This window comes from Dromiciops gliroides, chromosome 3, assembly GCF_019393635.1.
Source record: "Dromiciops gliroides isolate mDroGli1 chromosome 3, mDroGli1.pri, whole genome shotgun sequence".
In the NCBI taxonomy this organism is placed as follows: domain Eukaryota; kingdom Metazoa; phylum Chordata; class Mammalia; order Microbiotheria; family Microbiotheriidae; genus Dromiciops; species Dromiciops gliroides.
Window position 1 is genome coordinate 160,386,477 of NC_057863.1, and position 22,512 is coordinate 160,408,988.

Genomic DNA, 22,512 nt, shown 5'->3' on the forward strand with positions numbered 1-22,512 from the left:
TCTCTTTAGTAGAATGTAAGCTTCTTCTTGAGGGCAGGGTCAGTCTTTCCTTTTGTCTAGGCACAGAGCTCTAAGTATATTTATAACTGGACTAAAGTCGAATTTGTCGTCTCAAGAGGTAATGAATTCCCCATCACTAGGATCTTTCAAGTAGAATCCGGATGTAGGGGAGGGGATTCCCATTCAGGTGTAGATTTGACCAGACAACCTCTGAGGTCTGTCCATGGAGGTTTGGTTTTCTGACTGTAGGAAGGTATCATAACTTTTAGGATCAAATAGCTGACAAGGACCATAGAGGCAGGCCATCAGTTACAATCCCCTCCTTTTGTTGTTGAGGCATCTTAGACTTAGAGAAATTCTGTGTCATGCAGGTAATGTCAGGGATGGGATTTGAATTTAGGCCCTTTGCCTAAAGAGCCAGTATTCTTTTTGAGGTATCATATCCCTGTGAGCCGCCTAAGCTCAGCATTAAGTTTCTGGCAAAATGTGGCATAAAAAATACACATGTAAGGGGGAATAGAAGTTAAGAGGTTTCTGTGAGTGAAACAATGTTCTGACACCCAGGGAGAAACAGCACTTGACCTAATAACTAAGGTTTTTGTTTTTTTTTCTGCCCTGAGGTAAGAAGTGTTTGTCTTCTTATAGTTTCGTTCAATTTATGGCATAAGAATTGACAATAAGAATTTATGGCAATAAATTGACCACTAAGGTTTAAAGACAGCTTCTTTTGAATACTTATCCCTTTACCAATGTACCACCCTGTAGAGAAAGTCATTGCATTTGGATGGAAAAAATATAAGACAACAGAGAACTCATGCAAGGAATTCATTTTGTATGTCCTGGCAGTAGGGCTATAAGTTTATAGAACTGCTGGTTATGGACATTGACCTGAATTAAAGAGTGTGATAAATTCCAACCACAAATTAACTCAATGTCCAAATCTTGGCCTGAGGTAATTTTCCTCTCTTGCTTGCAGTGATATCTGAGGAAAGGGAAGACTTTGAGGTCTCTCCAACTCTGGGAGACTGTGAACAAATCATTGATTCTCTGAGTGTAGACAGCTATCTTAGCCCATAAGATCATAGAGAGAGAGAGCTACAAGGGACCCCAGCAGCCATCAAGTCTGATCCTCTTCATTTTACAGACCTAGGAAAGTTGATTGACTCACCAAGGTCATAAAGGTAGTGTTAGAGGTGGGATTCGAACCTACAGAGCCAGTGCTTATTTTGATGGTAACACACTGATAAGACCTTACTTTTTGGTAATCAGGTTATAGGAATGTATTGGAAGGGACTTGGAGGAGGATTGGGAAATAAATGGGGTTATCTTCTCATTCAGCATATTTGGGTTGGGATAGGGAAGGGGAGAGGAAATTAACAAAGTAGCCACGCTTGACTCCTCACCTAGCCCAGGTGTGGTTGTTGCCAATAGTTTAGCTACACAAGACAGACAACCAGATTGTCTCCTTGGGCTTGGGCCGAGGACAAAGGGCTGACTGCTGGGTGTTTGATTCTGTAGCCAGCTGTTTCCCATACCACTGGTTTTCGGTTGTTATTAAAAAAAAAAAAGACTGGGTTAATAGCAGCACTCTGCTTGTAATAATGACTTGCCCCTCTTCCATCATTGGTTCTCTCCTTTGGATTTCCCTGATTCGGCCAGATGCCCAGTGCATATGAGGTGGTCTCATTTTAAATCTCCTACCCCTTACACTTAATGGATGCTTCCAGATCAAATGGAATAGTTTTGATTAGAGACAGTGGGTGGTATAATGAGAGGATTAGTACTTGAAGTCTGGCCTCCCTGAGTGCTATGGCTTATTGTCATGTTTTTCCATCTGTGTAACCCTTTCGTTTTAGTTTGTATATGTGTATTTAGTTGTGAAATGGAAGAACAGACAAAAGATTCCCATTCGTCCTCTCTGTCAGCACTGCCTGCTATATCGACAAGTGGGTTGTCCCCTTTTCCCCTTGTGTTATTTTAGGGATGCTATGCCTTTAAATACTCCAGCTGCTATTAGGCCCCTCACTTCCTTGCAGAATGAACAACAATGCCTGCCTCTGCTGAACCTTAATTGCAGACTTTTCAGAGCAGGCTCAGCAGTCTTGGGAAAATGGAGTTCTATTACCCAAATGCACTGAACCAAAAAAAGAAATCTTCCATGAGATGTTGAGAAGAAGTATGAAGCATTGGAAATTACATTACATTTGACATCTGAGGATTCAGGTTCAAATCCTGGCTACTTATTACCTGCTCAACCTTGGGCCAATAATTTCATTTTTTTGTGCCTGACTCTACTCACATGCTAGCTTTTGATATTTTGCTTCATTTGGAATAACAGAATTAAAAAATTTGAGAGTTGGAAGAGACCTCAACAATCATCCAGAATCCTTACATTGTAATGTGATATAATGATATACCCTAAGGTTCTCAGGCCTTTCCATCCTCCCCACAGCTAAACTTTCTCTTAATGGGTTGTGTCTCTCCTATTAGAATGTGAGCTCTTTGAGAACAGGTATTGTCTCACTTTTTTTTTTCTATTTGTATCTTCACTGCTTAGCACATAGTCTTAATAATATGCTTATTAATTAATTAGTCTCGTCCAACCCATACATGAAAGAAATAGCCACTGACAAGTGTCCCTCCAGCTTCTGTCTGAAGACCTCCAAGGTGGAGGAACCCATCACTTATGTCCTCATAACCAAGATTACTTTGTATGTATTTTGCATATCTTTATCCATGTACAGGCTGTTTCTCCATACAGAATGAAAGCACCCAGAGGACAGTAGCTATTTCATTTTTTATCTTTCTTTTTCCAGTGCTTAGTACTGTGCCTGGCACACATACAGGACTTTTAATAAATGCTTTTGGACATTGACTAACCTATAAAGTTAGGGTGTTGATTTAAAGCAGGAGTTTTCAAACTTTTTGGTCTCAGAACCCCTTTAAACTCTCTAATACCACAGAGGACCCAAAAGAGGTTTTGTTTATGTGGGTTATATCTATCAGTAGTTACCATATTGAATATTAAAACTGATACATATTAAAATAATAAATCCATTGCATATTAACTTTTTTGGGGGGGCAGGGCCATGGGGGTTAAGTGACTTGCCCAGGGTCACACAGCTAGTAAGTGTAAAGTGTCTGAGGCCAGATTTGAACTCAGGTCCTCCTGAATCCAGGGCCAGTGATCTATCCACTGTGCCACCTAGCTGCCCTGTATATTAACATTTTTAAAAACAAAAATCTATGTTTTCCAAAAGAAACAAAAATCTAAGAAGAGTGTTACAGTTTTATCTGTTTTTGTTGGTCTCTCTAATTGGCTTAATAGAAGTCATCCGGATTCTTTATTTCTTTCTGCATTCATTCTTTTGAGATGTCTTGTTTTGGTGGACATATATAAAGAAAATCTGGGATAACAGAGGCGGAGTTGGAAAGGTAACTAGCATTTTAACAAGCAAATAATGTCTTAGTATTAGTCAGAAAATGTTTTGACTTCATGGATTTCCGCCCTCCCCTTCCCCCCCAGGATCCCTTGGACCATACTTTGAGAACCACTGAAACTCCCTTCCAAATCCTAAGTCTGGGTCCTGGGCACATATATACATGCATACACACACATACATACATACCTTTATGCATATGTATATATATGTATATAAATATATGTGTGCATATTTATATATTTCCTCATTTGTATTTCAAAAGTTCTCCCACCCAATCTTATCCACCTGTAAATGGAAATATTCTGGCCCACTGAATTAATCTGAAATAAGGTCTCCTTAACTGTGGTATATATCTACTACTGTTTTTTGACAAAAATGGCAGATATTTATGATTTATTAATTAATTGTTTCAGGGAAAAGGAGTAATAAATAATGTGCAACACCGATTTGGTTATTTTATAAACCCAGAGTTTATCTTTTTTTTTTATTATGTACAAAAGGTAAGCTTCAAAACAAAGAACCAAATGTAAACCTTTTTTGACCACAGCGACATGTAGTTTCCCACAATCTCACAGTTACCAGTAATCTCATTAATGACAGACTTTCAACACTTCATCATAGATGTTATACAGAAAAAGTCAAATGTAAGCTATTTTAAGAAAATGTAGAACCGAACCAACTTAAAGCAAATCAAACGCCAAAAGGAATATGTACTCTCTGAGACAATTACAGCTAAAAAAAAAAGTATGAAATGTCCTATACAACAAACCTTAAAACCCAGTAAAGGTGGATTATGTGATCTAGATCCACTTTTGCTTCCCAGGGCCAGCAAAAAATGCCACAAATCCTGCTTTCCAGGCATTCTACACTTTCTCAGAGGAGATACACCATTGACTTTGGGAAGAACAGAAGTTGTCATACACCCTAACTGCTCTTAGGTGGGACCATTATTTCCACAGGAAATTCTGGTGGCAGAAAAGTTGTATTACAGTGAGACAAAGCACTGAGATTCTCACTGCTGAGTCAGGTCATTATGATTAGGAAAAAAAAAAGTAAGAAATGAAGTCTACAGTGATACCATACAGGTGAGTCCTATAGAATCGAACCCCATAGAGTTTCCTTTATTTTATTTTATTGTTATTATTATTGTTATTTGTTGAAGGCTCTTTATGGAAGTTAAGCTATTTGTATAATTATGTCCCCAAGTTATCTATTTACAGGTTTGTCTTAAGCCAGTTAGTCTCCCTAGGCCAAATTCTTTGCCTGGTTCCTACACACAAATTTCCTCTAACCAAGTGGGAAGTTGTGTGAGGATGCCTGAGGCTAGAATTTGACTTGTCCTGATTTCTTTTTTTGCATATTTAAAAAATAATATAAGAAAAAAAAAGTACCTTTTTAAAATTCAGACTTTGGAGTGTGTAAAAATACTATCTCTTAGCATGAGTTCAGGCTGACCTTTTCAGATCAATCATAAATAATAGATTCTCCTAAGAGAAGTAGTTCTAAATGAATTGGGGAAAACATGAAGTAAAGCCATTTCTCCTGAATGGACACTTTGGGCTATTTGCAGGAGGGCATATCTGAATCTACATCTTACTTTATGGAGACAGGGAACATGACATCTAAATGATCTATAGCTGTTTATAACATGATTTCTAACCTTAGTAATAGTACCATCATATACAGATTCTTTAGGGAATGGAAAATAGCCAACTGCCCAAATGTAGCTTCAATAGGCAGGTCTGTTTTGTGATCCTAATGACAGCATGGTGATCTATTGGGGAGGCGGGGAGAAATCAATCCTGGGAGAAATTGGAGTTAAGTTATACATTGGTTACAGTTTGTTCACTTGAAAGGAAAGGGGATATGAAAACTGGTTTTACAATGAGACTTTAATTTGTATTGGTTTGTATTCATATATCCAGAAGGTCATCTCCACTCTCATCACTCTCCACAGTTAGCTGCCGTGTCCACCACTTTTTGACTTCAGAGCCACAGGAAGCGGTGTCGGTCATGGGGTTCATTTTGCATACTACTGACTTCATGGTGGCGCGGCTGCCAAACCTCAAGTTTGACTGAAGACACTGAATGGCTTATTGGTTTTGGTGCTGTGGAATTAGAGAGTGCTGTTATAGGTTTCTATTCTGAATTCTTTTTTGCAGGACCCCTATATGGTTTTAACATTGCATTCATATGACTACTAAAAACTCTTGGCAAATGTGTCTTACACAGTTTACTAATATGAATTCTGCTCATTGATATAATCATTATATATATATTTTTTCTAATCCTCTTGCAGGTTGTCCTAATCATACCTTTTCCCCCCAATATGCCTTTTTTTTTTTTTTAGTGAGGCAATTGGGGTTAAGTGACTTGCCCAGGGTCACACAGCTAGTAAGTGTTAAGTGTCTGAGGCCGGATTTGAACTCAGGTACTCCTGACATCCAGGGCGGTGCTCTATCCACTGTGCCATCTAGCTGCCCCCCAATATGCCCTTTTAAAAAATGTTTCATAATCAATGAAGAAACATGATAACCTGCTGGTTATCATGAAATCCTAACACCTAGATGAAGGGGGTGAAGAAATTGATGTGTAGAAAGATCTAAACATACACACATAGACATAAGAAAGAAGGAGAGAGAATATGGGGAGATTTGGAATAGTTTGGAGAGAAAGAGCCAATCAAGGTAAGCTTTATTTTTCTAGTGAATCCTCACAAGAATCTTCAGTATTGCCTAAGGAGACAGTGATTCTGTAGTCATAGCCAATTTTGAATTTTTCACTTGAGGACCTATTTTTACCTTAGAACTGTGGTAAAAATGATATCAAAAGTTTTAGCTCAATCATTTGGGAGGGGCCACACCTGGCCCACCCTGAGATTACATATGCTACTGAGAAAAACCCTAGATTCCTTTGAACTATTGACAACGCTATGCTAAGGTTTTAGTAAGAAAAAAAAAATCCAGCAATTAAAACAGTTAAAGAAGAGAATCCAGCTTTTCTAGACCAGAGTCCAGAATCCGTTTTCCAGACCAGAGTCCAGTTTCCTCCTGATGACATCTTACCACTCTAAGAAGACAAGAGAACTCAGAGACTTTATACTGAACAGTTTTGTTTTGTTGGTTTTGTTTTCCTCCTTCTGTTATTATATACACCATCTGTAACATGTACTCTTCTGCAGAGGCCCCACCTCTGCAGACCAATGTCAAAGTGTCAAGTCCATGAGGGACCGCCCCTCTAGACAAAACTTTTCTCTCTCCCCTTTTCTATATTGATATTAACATATTGTTAGTTAGCCTAGGATATTACATTCTGTTATTTTTGGCTGTTTCACTGAGCAAACCCATTCGAGTTTTTTCCAATGAAACAAATGGGGGAATGTGGTAAAAATTATTGTGGTAAAGATTAATATCAAAAGTTTTAGCTGAATCATTTGGGAGGGGCCCAACACCTGGCCCACCCTGAGATTATGTATGCTGCTGAGAAGGACCTCCCCTTTTGGGGAGGAAAAACGCCAGCCCACCGCAAGGGAGGGCAATGTCCAGTGTTCTAGAGGTCGGTCTCTTTCGGCCTGGAAAGAGTTTCTGACGGTGGCTGGTGAGTGGCGTGTTTCATGCTCTGTGTTGGGAGTGCTGGTTCTGGGCATGGCGGGCAGTTTGGGTTGGTGAGTTTAAACCTAAGTTCCATAGGCTAAGCTTAGAGCTAAGGACTATCCCACTGTATTTCTACTTCCTTATTTCCCTAATTGGTTTCACCTTTGTGTTCTAATTAATTCCCAAGCAATAAACCCTGATCCTCTATGAACTAAATTTCAGAGGCTCCTTTTCTTATTGGCCTGGGAGGTATATATAAAAGGGGAAAGTTCAAAGGGAGAGATTAATGCTCCATATATCCAATTTTGGCCCTCACAGGACACTGTTTCATAACCAAGGTGTCTATATAAATTAGTGTGATATCAAGATCTTACAGATATGTTACAGGAGGTTAGAGTTTTCAGATAGGGCTCTGATTCCACCCCTGCACAGCACCCTTCACTTTTCTTTAGTGTTTGATGCCTTTGACCACCTACTCCTTCCTAAAACTTCACCTCTTATGAAATCTATAGAAATATGTACAAAATGGAATAGAGTCAAACAGCTTCAAGGATGTAATTTTATTTATTTTTGTTACTTGCTCACTGACACAAATGGTAACCCTTTAGGATTTTAGAGATGGTCTTTAAGAGTTGATATGACCAAAAAAAAAGCAATTACTCTGTGTCAGGCTAGAGCATGAGTGTCTCTGAGCTTAGTCAGGCTGGCTATAAGATTACAGACTTAAGAATGGAAAGGAAATTTGGGGGTTAGGAATCTAAACCCTCTCCCCCATTTTACAGATGAGGAAATTGAAGAAGAGAGAAAAAAGTGACTTGCCCAAGGTCATAGAGTTAGAAAATAGCAGAGCCAAGAGTCTAATCCAGGGCACTTTTCACTTGTTCATCATTGGACTCATGCTTGACTCCTTTCAGCTTGTGGAAGAGTCTACTGAACTTGTGCTCTGCTGGCCATCACTTTTCCTTACCACTGCTGCCCCTTGAGTTCCAACCCTTTTGGTTCTTATGCCTGGACAATTAACAGGAACCTCCAATAATTCTTTCTGCCTCTCCAAACATCCTATGTATTTCTTATGATAAACCAGGATACAATGGTTAATAGCATAAAAGCAAGACCCAGAAACCTAGAATTTTAGGCTAATTTTTGGCTTTCCTTTGGTAAGATGTTATCTCTTCTTATCTCTTTTGGAACCACATTGACACACATGCATTTACAAGTTCTGAATAACAGGGTTATTTATAAGTAATAGACTTACCTGAAGGTAACCGCCACTGCCCCAATTTTCTTTGGGGTTTTCCGGCATCTGTAGAGTCTTGTCGACACCCTCTCTATCTGATAGAGTTGGACTCAGAAGCTGCTGTTGGCTGCTTGTCTAATGGATGGAGAAGAAGAACCAAGAAGTTTTATTTACTTATCACACTGAGTATTTTTTTTCTTTTCCTTATGGCTACCTATCTGAACTACCATCACAGCCCCTGGCTGGTTTAAAAGATTGCTTTAGGTTATGGAGATCTGGGTTGCCATGTGTTGGACTGACTTCCATACATAAAGAAAGGAAATGAAAAACAGGAAGAAAACAAACTGTGGAGGAACAAGGAAGATGGATTAGTAGCAAAAGAAGAAGAATGAATTAAAGGTACCAAGGAAAGGAAAAGAGGCCCCAGCTCTAAATTTGAGGAGGAAGACTTGCCATACAATACCTTCTCCTACATTTTTTCCCTTATATGTTTTTTACTAGAGTATATTTGCTGGGCATACATACAGTGGAAATATTGCTGATCAGAACAGTTTAATTGAGTTATTTGCATTCCAGAAAGGAAGACTTGGATGATGCTCTGCTTGGCATAGGTGAATCTGTCTTTTTTAATCCTCCACTCCCAACTTCTCTTTCTCAGCCTTATCTCTCATAAATTCCAGCTTTTGTACAACTTCAGCTTTATTTTACAATAATGGCCCTTTCCTTCATAAAAACATCATTTGCAGTCCCCTTCCACTTTCCTTTATGTTCTTCTCTTCTCATAACCTTCTCCTTTTTATTGTCTGTCTCTTGCCAGCCATCTTACTTAGTACTGCTGTTTTGGTCTAGATTTTTTGTTTATTGGCTTGTTGTTGTTGTTGTGGACCCACAATTTCATCAATATAAGAAATTCCCTCCTCTGATACCGATGGGCAACTGTTAAGAGTTACCTAGTGCAGTAAGAGTAAGACTAAAACCCAGGTCTTCATGAATACAAGGTATGAATACATCTATCTACTATGTCATGCTGCTTCAGACTAGGTAACTCAGACAAATGGGTCAGAAGGCTTAAGTACATGCGACACCCCACTGTGGGAAACTTTTTGTAAGTCCAGTTATTGACAGAAGTCTCTGTGGTCAGCACTACCCTATAGGTAGTGACAGTTAGTTTATGTCATTCTGAAGATATAAAAGATACATCTATACCTAGCTTATAATTAAATAGTGGTAATTCTGCTGATCTTTTGTGTTTTAGGGTGATGGGTTATCTCTAGAACGGATAAGCTTGTAAATTACACCACAAAGCTTTCAAGCCTTCAAAGAACCCTTCTCAAAATACTGGATTTACTCCAGGTCATTAACCTCAAATAAACAATTGCACATCACAAAGGCTGATGGAAGGGAATAGGATTTCTTTGCCAGCTGTTCCTAATAGCACAATCTCTCCAGGATTTGATTACTGTCTGTCATTTTTTAATAGACTTGTAGATGATTGGGTTTTTATAGATGACATTATGCTATGTCCTGGTAATAGTAGATCCTAGAGATAATTTCAGCTGTATATCCATATGCTATCCAATGCCCAGCCAAGGAAGAAATGAGTCCTGGTGTATTTTCCCACTTAAGTATGTTGGAAGCCATTATAAAGCATTCACTGTCTTTTAGACGAAGTTCATGTGACTTGGTGAATGGAATGAAAATATTAGCTAAGTATCCAGGGTAAGATGAACTGTGTTCCCTAGGATATGAGGTACTGTCTGGAAACAAATCAGGAACTTTTAGGAGCATCATTAATCCTAGCCTAAAGCTGATAGAATTATCATTTAGGGCCACTGAATCTTACTTTGATAACCGTAAAAATAAAGCACTTCTCAAAACAGTATTAACTGGTTTCTAGTATTATACAAATTGGAAATCTCTGGATCAGCAGGCACTTAATAATGTTCTAGTGAGTATTTTCCATTTTTTCCCCTTTAAAGTCAGCTATTGGAATATTGGCATTTTGTCTGAAGTAATTTTTTTACCAGTACAACTGGATTACTTTTCTTTTTTTTAAATAGGCATTGATAAGGATCCATACCTCTGGCTGTAATGTTATTATCTTGATTGTTAGCATTCATATCTTCACTTGGCTGTGTTGTCTCAATGCTAGGAGGTTCAGAAACTTGCTCAGCTCTTGTTGCTGACTCTCTCGAAGGCTGTGGATGATGCTGCATGACTGCTGCTGTTTCTAAGGCAAAAAAGGATTTATGTATATGTATGTGTATATTCATAGACATTTATTTAATAAGGAGGGGAAAATCCCTACTCAGAAGCCTAATAACACAAAATGCCATCATCTGGGCCAAGGTTCTATTTATCAGGACTTTTAAAATCTCATTGTCTCACTTGCTGTCCACTAACAATTTTTAGAGATAAGGCTCCAACTGACCCTAAATGATGGCTGGGAAACAGTACTGTTTTCTATCGTCTTTCATGTCATTTGCATAAAAATTGAATAGTTCTTTTTATTTTTTGAATAGTTCTCTACATTGATTTCAGATTGCATTTCTTTGGTTCTTATCCCTGCCTCCTCCAATCTGCCCTCCCTTTTATCTCAGATTGCATTTTCTTTGGAAAGCATTTTCCTATGTTCATTATTATTGTCTGTTTTCTCTTTCTTGCTTTATTCTACTATTCAACTCTCAGTATTATCTTGGCTTTAGGTAATTTGGTCCTGCCTAGACTGAAGTAATTTCCAATCTAGAGGAACTAGAGAGTCAGTAAGACCATGGAAGATAGAAAGGACTAGAATTGTTCTTACTTTAGTTCTCTTTATAGAGTGGAGAGAATTGTGGTGTTAACGTTGACACCTTCTGAAGCCTGGATGATCTGAAGGTGGGCCAGGCCCATAGACCATTCCAGTCCTCTTAATCTTTCCTGGCTGCATAATATATGTATATATATATATATATATATATATATATATATATATATATATATATATTTCTACTTACTCTCATCCTTCCTAAATTTATTCTTTGTTATCATTTCAGACCTCCAGTCCCCTCCTCGTTCAGTACTTTCTCCAGAGACCATTACCCTGCTCTGACTTCACTCATTCCTCACTCTCAAGTAAGGAGAATGTTAAAAATATCAACTCTAGGATGTCTTTTCTGTTCTTAATTTCTAGCTTCTTTGTCCCATTGCCACTCATTTCTTTTTAAACCTCAGCCTTGGTTGGCTCCTGCCATCTGCCTCCTTCGTTCCTACTTACGTTCATTACTCAACTGAAACTGTTCTCTCCAAAGTTAGTAGTGATTCTATCATTGCCAAATCTCATGCTCTTTTCTCAGTTCTCATCCTTCTTGATGCATCTGATACTGTTCACCACTCTTTCTTCCGGGTGACCTTTCTTTTCTGAGTTTTCATGAAACTACTCTCTTCCTACAAACTGAACACTCTTCAGTCACCTTTGCTGGCTCATTATCCATAATTATCCTCTTTAACTCGGCATTTTCCAAAGTTCAGTTCTCACCCCTCTTCTGTCCTCCCCTTTAAATTCTCTTGCTTGATAACTCTCATCAGGTGGGTTTAGTTATTTATATACCATTTCTGTACTATACTATCCCTTTCTATAGATGATGTAAATCATCTATGTTTTCATATATATGTATGGAATATCTGTTTGTTGGTCTTCATATATCCATCCAGGCCTACTGTCTCCCTTTGGGCTTCAGTTCTGCTTTACCAATTACCTGTTGGACATTTCAAACTGGATGCCTTAGAGACATCTCAAACTCAACATGTATAAACCTGAAGTAATTTTCTTTTCTCCCTTTCCTCTCCCCAAACTTCCCTTTTTGGACTCTCAGGTTTACAACCTTGATATCATCCTCCAAATGTTTAGCTTTTAAGGCATTACTCAACTAAGCCTTAAATTATCATTTGAGTCTCATTGGATAATAGCACCCCCAGGCCCCAACACACACATACACTCTGTGATCTAGCCTTACTTGTCTTCTCTTTGTTCCTCATGCATGACATTTAATCTCCTGTCTCTTTCTATACCTTTGCACTGGCTCTTCCCTATGCGTGGAATGCACTCTCTTTCTCTCCTTACCTCTACCTGAAAGAATCCCTTCTTTTTTTTGAGATTGAGCTCAAGCACCATCTTCTGTATGAACTCTTTTTTTTTTTTTTTTTGGTGAGGCAATTGGGGTTAAGTGACTTGCCCAGGGTCACACAGGTAGTCAGTGTTAAGTGTCTGAGGCCGGATTTGAACTCAGGTCCTCCTGACTCCAGGGCCGGTGCTCTATTCACTGCGCCACTTAGCTGCCCCTGAACTCTTTCTTGATTCTCCCAAATTGCTAGCAACCTAGCAAACAACCTTATATTTAACTATTTCTTATTTATTTGTATTTATTCAATTTATATTTCTGCTTCTTAAATTTATATATGTATCTCTTCTATTAGAATATATGAAGGGATTGTTTCACTCTTTGTACTTGTATCCTTTGTATCTAGCGCAGTGCCTGGCACACAGTAGGTTTATCAATGTTTATTGACTATGTGGTATAGCTATGTAGATCGGCCAAAATACATGAATGAGCCTATCACAAAATACTTGTCTGGGTATTTGTACTGGCCTTACTGCAGACCATTTTGGCTTTGCAAATCCCAAGCAAGATTTTAAATCTTGATCAATGAGATAACATACACAGTGCTTTGTAAGACAATATATAAATATAATACAATATCAATCCTAGTTATTGTTGTTGTTGTTGTTTTTCTCATTATTTCCCAATGGGTTGGTGCTATTCTGAAGTTTCTAAGGGACTATACTTCTCTTTGGAAACAGACTGAAAAATACATATCATAGAGAAACACAAAGTACCTAATTTGAATTTTTTCTTCAAAATCTTAGGTGGGTTTAAAGCTTCTGGAATCATAAAAGATCCTAAATCCAGCCATATAAGTGACATGAACTTTGTATAGTATACTAACAAGATTTTTTTTTGTGAGGCAATTGGAGTTAAGTGACTTGCCCAGGGTCACACAGCTAGTAAGTGTTAAGTGTCTGAAGCCGGATTTGAACCCAGGTCCTCCTGAATCCAGGGCCGGTGTTCTATCCACTGTACCACCTAGCTGCCCCACTAACAAGATATTAATAAAAATTAATTCATGAGAAGCATGATGTTAAAAACCATATTTCAGACACTATGGTTGGAGAAGTGAAATGGGAAACTTTAAAGGTAAGTGGCCTTTACTAGAGATTAAACATTCCTGACATTATGCAGGAAAGCTCTTTAATGATAATATAATTTATTTGTCAAAAAACTTTGGGTAGTTAATACATGGATTTTATTGTTGTTTCAATTCTTTTAAAAAATAGCATATGTTTTAACATAACTATTTTCATAGTCATTATTTGCAAAATTATTTTTTTAAAAACCCTCCAAATTTAAGCACCTCATTCAAAGAATTTATAACATACAGACTTTTGGAATAAGCTGGAAGTAGGACTGCTCTGAAGAAAGTAGGGCCTTTTTTAAACTAGAATTAATTTTGAGTAATCATTATCTTTGTCATTAGTAGCTAGAACTGAATAGTTTAGATTATATTCCATACCCAAGAAAGAATTGAAATTAATAAGGAAAGAATTTAGCTCTTGATCTTAAAAGGCTTATAGTCATAGGTAGTAAATATCATTCTCTCTTTTTCTCCTCCACATTAAAGAAAAAACAAACAAATGTGCTTCCTGTTCAACTCACTGCTCTGATGCGCTTTAAACACTTCTTCAGCCACATTCGTATAGTCTGCTTGGCCACTTCTTCTTCTATGGTATACTCCAATTGTTCCCTGGCAAGGAGCTCCTCCAACTGCAAACTTTTTCTGATGTCAACAGATCTGTATGAGAGCATACTGTTGGAGAAAAGAATGACATTAATATATGGCAAAAGATCCCAGAAGATATCATGGTATATTAATGAGAAGTGAACTAGACTGGTCTAGTTCCAGTTCTATCAGCAACTGACCATGTGACTTGAAGTGGTCAAGTCACTTTTTTCTCTGTATTTTAGTTAAATTATTTCTAAAAAAAAGTGAGGGGGGATTAGATCTCAGAAGACCCTTATGAAATTCTTTGAGAATGTGAGAGGGTGCCTCAAGATTAGAAATACACACACATTTCCAAAGTTTTCAAAAATGGGAAGATGTGTTGAATTCAATATTGACTCCTTGCTAAATTTTAGAAAACATTATATTTTTTTCTGTTTAGAATTTTATTTTCCAAATTACATGTAAAAAGAAATTTTGACATCAATTTTTTAAAACTTTGTGTTCCAACTTCTCTTCTCCCTCCCTTACCACCCCCACCCCAAGAACTCAAGCAATTCAATATAAGTTATGCATGAGTAGTCATGGAAAACATCTCCAAATTAGCTGGGTTGTGAGAGAAAACAGATAAAAACAAAACTTCAGATTAACGTACTGTCAAAAAAATTGTGCTTCAATCTGTCTTCAGATACTATCAGTTCTTTCTCTGTAGATGGATTGCAATTTTCATAACTCCTTCAGAGTTATACTGCATCATTGCATTGCTGAAAATAACCACATCCTTCACAGCAGATCACCTGACACTATTGTAGTTATTTTGTATACAGTACATTTAACTCTGCTTCAGTTCATGTAGGTCTTTCCAGGTTTTTCTGATAGCATCCTGTTCATCATAACTTTTATATAGTACCTTAAACTTGACAAAGAATTTTCTTCACAATAGCCCAGCAAAGTAGGTACCATGCGTTTTGCCATTATAATCAATCATCATAACTATTTCCCTCCATCCTATTCCCTTCCCTCCTTATCCTCTTCTTCCCCTCCTACGTTCCTGTAGGGTTAGATAGATTACTGAAAACATTATATAATAAATGATTTGTGGGCATTTCCAAAGGGTAGTAGTGTTTATTCTAAGCTAGCCTGAATACAAATACAGGTCATGCTAGCTTTATCCTATTTCCATGTTTGAAAATACTACAATAATAGATTAAGAGAATTCTGTAGATAAGTTAAACAATATTTTCAGAAAGTCTTTTGGAGCTCTCTCTCATGATATATATGTGAAAAAAAATGAAGAGACATGGGATACAGTAAGGTGATTTCAGAATTCTGTGAATGTCTGGAGCCAATGTTAAACTGATCAGTTTCAAATAGAATCCTCAAAGTCTCTGAAAACTTATAAAATTTGTTGATGACATGAAGATTTATTGTTGTGGTTCAGTCATGTTCAACTCTTTGTGACCTCCTTTGGGGTTTTCTTGGCAAAGATACTGGAATGATTTCCCAGTATATCCTTTTCCAGCTCATTTTACAGATGAGAAAATTAAGGCAAACAGGGTTAAGTGGTTTACCCAAGGTCACACAGCTAGTAAGTGTTTGAAGTCACATTTTTATTTTTTTTAATTTTTTTAGTGAGGCAATTGGGGTTAAGTGACTTGCCCAAGGTCACACAGCTAGTAAGTGTTAAGTGTCTGAGGCCGGATTTGAACTCAGGTCCTCCTGAATCCAGGGCCGGTGCTTTATCCACTGCACCACCTAGCTGCCCCCTTGAAGTCACATTTGAACTCAGGAAGACTCATCTTCCTGACTCAAAGCCCCAGAACTCTACCCCCTGTGCTATCTAGCTGGCCTGATAAAGGTAGAAGGTATCTAATATATACTGAATGACAGAATTAGTACCACAAAGAGGTGATATCATTGCAATAATGAGATGTGTCCAACAAGATAAAATGTAACAGGGATAAATATAAAGTCTTACATTTATGTTCAGCAATCTACTGTGCACTGAATCGGGAACAAGTGGCTACAGATTTCATGGGAAGAAAGATTTAGTGAACTACAAGTTTAATATGAATCAGCAGTGTGACAATGCAGAGAACAATGACAATCTTAGGCTTTTCCTTGTTTAGAATGAAGGGGATTAGGGGCGGCTAGGTGGCACAGTGGATAAAGCACCGGCCCTGGATTCAGGAGAACCTGAGTTCAAATCCGGCCTCAGACACTTGAAACTTACTAGCTGTGTGACCCTGGGCAAGTCACTTAACCCCAATTGCCTCACAAAAAAAAAGGAATGAAGGGGATTATAGATCTGATGTATCCTTCCTTGGCCAGACCTCATCTGGAATACTATGCATGGGTCTAGTTGCTCTATTCTAGAAAGGCCAGTGAGTGGAATATATGCAGAGAAAGCCATCGAGGGTGCTAAGAAGGAACTGGAAATATTTAATCTAGAAAAAGATAACTGAAAGGGACTCATAGTAACTGACTATCCATTTGAAAGATTGTCACATGGAAGAAAGATTAGACTTCTGGATCTATGAAAAGAACTAAGCAATGATAAAAAGTTACAGACACACAGTTTTGGCTTGACATAAGGAGAACCTTTTGACAATTAGAGTTATCTAGAAGTGATATTGTTGGATGTTTTGATGATAATTATATTGTTGCATTCACAGTCTTAACTATTTTTACATTCACCTTTTTAAGTGTGGATCTCCTGATAAAAATTTCCTACATGTGTTATAACCAGAATTGGCCTATCTTCTCAAAGCAAGCTGGGCAAATTTTTACAGTACCATCAGGCCATTAATCAGTTTCCCCAGGGTGTTGGCTCACTCTTCCAGTATTGCTCAGCAACTTGTACGTCATCATTAGACTATAATAAAGAGTACAGGTTATCCTATGGGCCATTAAGCAAATGCCCAATTACTCCCTGGGGAATATGGCCCAATTCATAACTATGATAGTATAAGTTGTTATTAACATAATTACTTGTTAGAGAGGGAGAGGAGGGGGGAGAGAGAATAATTTTTTGCTAATTAAAAAAATAAAATGAGGGTTGAATCAGGTGATCCCTGAAACACATTCTAGCTTTATGATCCTATATTTAAAATGGATCTAGGGGCAGCTAGGTGGCACAGTGGATAGAGCACTGGCCCTGGAGTCAGGAGTACCTGAGTTCAAATCCGGCCTCAGACACTTAACACTTATTAGCTGTGTGACCCTGGGCAAGTCACTTAACCCCCATTGCCCCACAAAATAAATAAAAAATTAAATAAAATGGATCTAAATCCACAATAAGGTTTTGAGGATTTAGTTCAGAGGATGATTAATACTCTTGTAATGAAAATCTGACTTGTTACCTTAGCACGTCATGGAAGGTGACATCACCACCATTATGCAGCCTCTCCATCTCATAACACATGTGCTTGAACAAAAGTTTGTCTTTGTCAAGATCCACCTCAAGCCTCCCTCGGAGCAGCCTCAGCAGAAACTTCACACGGAAAGTTGGAATTACCCCCTGAAATATAACATGGTGCAGTAAGTCATCATTAGAAAATAGCAATTCAAGGAAACTAGTTGGCGCAGTGGATAGAGCACTGGCCCTGGAGTCAGGAGGACCTGAGTTCAAATCCAGTCTCAGACACTTAACACTTACTAGCTGTGTGACCCTGGGCAAGTCACTTAATGCCAATTGCCTCACCCCCCCCCGCCCCCCAAAATAACAATTCACACAGGTTTCTGTTCTGAGTATAAAATAGAAACTATTTCTCCAAAGATACCATAATTGCTATAGGCAATTACAGTATCATGCTCCACTGCTTTACTAAAGATTACACTTATACTTATCATATATTCTAAGGTAAGCATGAGATGTCAGATTCTGTTGGATGTTTCTCTCATTATTCTTCAGGATTGAACAACATGAATTCCCAAATCAAGGAAGGGGATCCCCACTCCTCTCTACACTGTGTAGGTCAGGCTTATGCTGTTAGCCAATCACCTTCCTACTGGTTTCATTCTCTTCCAATTTCTCTTTAGTACTCTTTGAGTGGTTCATTGCTAAGTCTGGTCCTGGGTATGATTACAAACACACACACACACACATATGCAACTGAAAAGAATGACTTTCTTTTCAGTCATTCCTGACAATCAGAACTTGTAAATATTAATTATAAGTTTTCTTCTTCAATAAATTAAAGCAGGGTCTATGGGAAAGAACCACACAGCTGGAGTGCCACCTGCTAGCTGTATGACTGTATTCAAGTTATACTGTCAAGACCTTGATTTTCTAATTTCTAAAATAGGGACAAGACTATTTGTATTAATTTTATCATGTTTGTTGAGAAGAAAAAAAAATTGGCACTTCCTGGACATCTTCATTTGAGTCATCATCTTCACTCCCTCCCTATTGGAAAATTATGCTCCATCCCTCAAATCACCATGGACTTTGATAGGTCAGTTTTGGCACTATTTTGTCGAGTCTTTGCTTCCATAGTATTTCTTAGACATCTCCAGCCATGTTATCGTGTGTATTTTCCCTCTCTTCCAATTCTTTTTTAGGTTGTCTTTTCTCACTATAATGTAAGTTCTTTGAGGGCAGGGACTGTGTAGCAACCTTTTATGTGTATTTATGGTGCTTGGAACATATTAAGAACATAATAAATGCTCATTTGCTTTCTCTGTGCAATTAATGTTTAAAGCTGATATAAATCTGAGTAATTAACCTGTTCTTATAGTTTTCAATGGAATTTAGATAGAAATATTATTGGGACATGTTATCCTGTTATTATTCTTTTATGTTTAATCTGTACATAAGTATATAACATAGCTGCTTTTTGTAATTAAATAAAAGTGAGATAATAGCTCATTTTCCTTAGACAAATGTACCTCAATATGTTTCCACATGGTTTTGATTTCTTTTCCTCAGTCTCTGTATTTTGAAAGGTTTTATTCCATATAGATTGAAAAGTGTGTATTTGGTCTGATGACATCAAAGAAAATATTTAGAAAAATTTATGTATTATTATTATTTCATGGCTCGTTGTGTTTACAGAATGATTACTTTACAACTCTCTGACCTTTTAATAAATCAAGGTAGGTATGAAATTTATCAATTATGATTCATTTGGCCAAAAAGTATATACTTTCATTGAAGCAGAAAGCACTGGGATTAAGCATCTTTTCACTGTTAGCTAGGTAAGAAGAGCAGGATCAAAAACTGGTCAGTTTGGTAGTAGGAGATTAGACAAAGAAATTATATCATGAAGGAGCTGGTTACCTGTTTGAGGAATGAAGGTACTACCAGGATTGAAAAAGAGTGCTTTTGAGATACTTTATCTTAAGTTCCTTTGGTTTCCTGTCTTTTTTTCCTTCCATTTTCCTCTTTTCTTTTTTCTCTTTCCAAAGTTTGGAATATGATGGGAGATGGAAGAGAAACATCCTATTTGTGTTTTTTTCTTTTCTTTTAGCTCAAGCTCTGGTGAGGGTTTTTGATAATATAACAAAGATATTTCACTAGATTCTTTATAGGTGAGGTCTCATTTCCTGGGCTATTCTCATACCCACAAAAAAAAGCAGATCTTGATGAATTCTTGATTTGAAATGTCAGAGATTCCCTACTGAGCCAATCAAGATATTGTGCATTTCAATTACTAACAGTAAGGAAAGCAGAATGGTTGAGACATCACAATAAGTGTTTTTTTTTGGGGTGAAATGTGAAAGAATTTATAGTACAGAATAGCATCATCAAATTTCCTACCTCTCTTTTGTCATCCACCATATTCCATATGATTTGAAAGTGACGAAGATCATTGTAACTTAAAAGCTGGTCTTCCTCAGTGGAATAAAACAAAGAGAAATTTTCCACAATTATAGCTGAAAGGAAAAAGAAAAACACATCATACAATTAAACATTTCATCTAATTTTCCATGTCTTTCAGAAAAGTAAAGCACATTAAACATAATGGATTTTGTCACCAATAATATAGGCCAAATTTCCAAAGTGGTCTTACTCTGGTCTCCAAGTTGGCATGTCTTAATTTTGAACCAGGCTATTTATGTAAGCTCCTGTCTTTCCAAAACATGAGGGTCACAAGAATAAACATGGATTCTGTGTACACAAATTCCTGCCAACTGGCTTCTTCTCTTACTTGGGGGTGCCAGTATGATTTGTAAAGGCCAAGTTATGTTCTGGGTGGTCTCAAAGCTAGGTGACTAAAATTAATTGCATCAAAGCTAAAGTTTTATTTTGGCTATGCAAAGGTAGCCCTTCATGAATGTTTATTTAAGAACATTAACCCCAAGCCGCACAAACTATAATGTTTGGTACCTGAGCAACTGTGTTAAAATTAAAGTTTATATTGAATAGTGCAGGTCTAGAATTTGCAATCAGTTTTCATTTACATGCCTATGAAATCACTTTTCAGCTTTTGGATTAAGAATCAACACTATAATTAACACTGAGAAATATCCACCCCAAGCAATCCCAAATAATTACTTGAAAATTATGTATACTTATCTAAGTTCCTAGGTTTAAAGAGGTAAATTATTTTATATTAAAAGAATATCACTTACCAACAAGCAGATTTAGCATGATGTAGGCAATGATGACATAAAATGAACAGAAATACATAAGTGCACCAGCATAATTTCCACAGTCTGTTGCCCAGTATTTGAAATCATCTGGTGTGCAAAATGGAGGCTGAACCTTTTTTGGGGGAGGGGAAGAAAGAAAGTACAAAATATTTAATTAATTGACTATATTTAGTAAAAAAAAGAATTCTTGAACAAATAAGACATAATAAATGTCACATCCATCTTTAAATATGATCACACACTGGCCACCTCATCCATTTTATTAATAATAAAATTATATTTTTTGCATTTATGTCTTTCATACTGAAGAGTGTCAAGTGCATTAAATGGGATTAAAAGTTTGTACTGAAGAAATCTGATCCCCATCCCAGTTGATTAAGCAGCCATTCATACAAACCCTGTGTGAACAAAGAAGTAAGGGGGCTTTTGTTTCTCTGCCTTAAACAATAGAGCCAATTTTAGAACGGAGAAAAGTATATGTGATGAGAGGTACAAGTTGGCAACTCTAATTTTAAAGGAAAAGATAGCAAGCCCAGTTTTATTCTATATCCAAAGAAATAATGCTACCACGAAATACTAGATTGCTGATTGGATCCATACTGATTCAAATTAAAGCAGTCTCTGTTATTAGGTCATATTTACCATACAGTCGTGCATAATCTTGTTCCAATCTTCCCCTGTGACGATTCGGAAGAGCACAGTAATGGCCTTTCCAGCTGAGGAAAAATTTGCGTGCCTATTTTATTTTAAAGAGAAACAGAAAAATTTCAGGTGTATAATTGGTCATGGAGAAATTCTGGCAGGTTTTAACTGGGCACAGGTTCCTAAGACCAAAAACTAAAACTGGAAGGAGCCTCTGAGGTCATCTGTATCAAAACCTTTTGCAGATGGGGCCCATGAAGGTTAAATTGTGACTTGTTCAAGGTCATACAAGTGGTAATGGTTAGGGTGGGATTTGAACTCAGGTCCCTTTGATTCTAGAGCCATCAGTCTTGTCAGTATACCAAAGTTGTCTTCATATTTCTTCCTTACTATAATGAAGGGCCATTTCTGCATGTAGTATGATGACATGCAGCAACACAAATGAACTGACAATTATGTAGGGTTATCTTAATAATCAGTCCATTTCATGGAACGATATTTACTGCTGTGCTTACAGAAAGATTGAACTTAAAGGCTACCGATTCCTCTACTCCTAGGTTTGGGATGCCAGACTTTTCTGTAGAAAGTTTCCAAACTGGAAATTCATGCTATCATTAGCTGGCCTTCTTGCTGTTGAATCCTTATTTTGATTCTCCTTTAGATCCCAATCCCACTTCTTTTTTTCCCCAATCCCACTCCTTAAGTTCCCCAATCCCCCAGATTTCAGGGGGTCTTTGAACTCAGGTGAAAAAATTTCATTTTCATTTTCACTAATCATTACTTAAAATTTAGAATTTCTTTCACTAATGATAATTCCCCCTCTTCCCCTCAAAAACAATACCACCACCACCACCAACATTACTCTGAGAAGGAGCCCACAGGCAACACAAAGAAGTCCATCACTCTCTCACACACACACACACACACACACACACACACACACACACACACACACACACGAAAGAATATTAAAAACCCCTGGTCTAGAAGAAGTTCTAGTAAAATCTCGGCAAAGATCAGTAACTTTGTATGCTTTGCCATTTCTTTTTTCAGCTCATTTTACAGAGGAGGAAACTGAGGTAAACAGGGTTAAATAACTCATTCAGGCTCACACAACTAGTAAGCGTCTGAGGCCAGATTTGAACTCAGGAAGATGAGTATTCCTGACTTCAGGCCTGGCACC

At 37.5% G+C, this 22,512-nt stretch overlaps 1 protein-coding gene across 1 annotated transcript in view; it reads right to left on the reverse strand.

Moving 5' to 3' along the window:
• Nucleotides 1–3,912: 3,912 nt before the first annotated feature.
• The window catches only part of NALCN (sodium leak channel, non-selective), a 582,828-nt gene continuing 564,228 nt past the window's right edge, over nucleotides 3,913–22,512 (reverse strand). Inside the window, 12 exon segments of the mRNA XM_043993194.1 lie at nucleotides 3,913–5,515; nucleotides 5,517–5,551; nucleotides 8,292–8,363; nucleotides 8,366–8,408; nucleotides 10,354–10,368; nucleotides 10,370–10,431; nucleotides 10,434–10,503; nucleotides 14,027–14,177; nucleotides 17,453–17,610; nucleotides 19,852–19,967; nucleotides 20,667–20,799; nucleotides 21,330–21,423. Coding sequence (XP_043849129.1) covers nucleotides 5,357–5,515; nucleotides 5,517–5,551; nucleotides 8,292–8,363; nucleotides 8,366–8,408; nucleotides 10,354–10,368; nucleotides 10,370–10,431; nucleotides 10,434–10,503; nucleotides 14,027–14,177; nucleotides 17,453–17,610; nucleotides 19,852–19,967; nucleotides 20,667–20,799; nucleotides 21,330–21,423 — 1,108 coding nt within the window. The 3' untranslated portion in view covers nucleotides 3,913–5,356.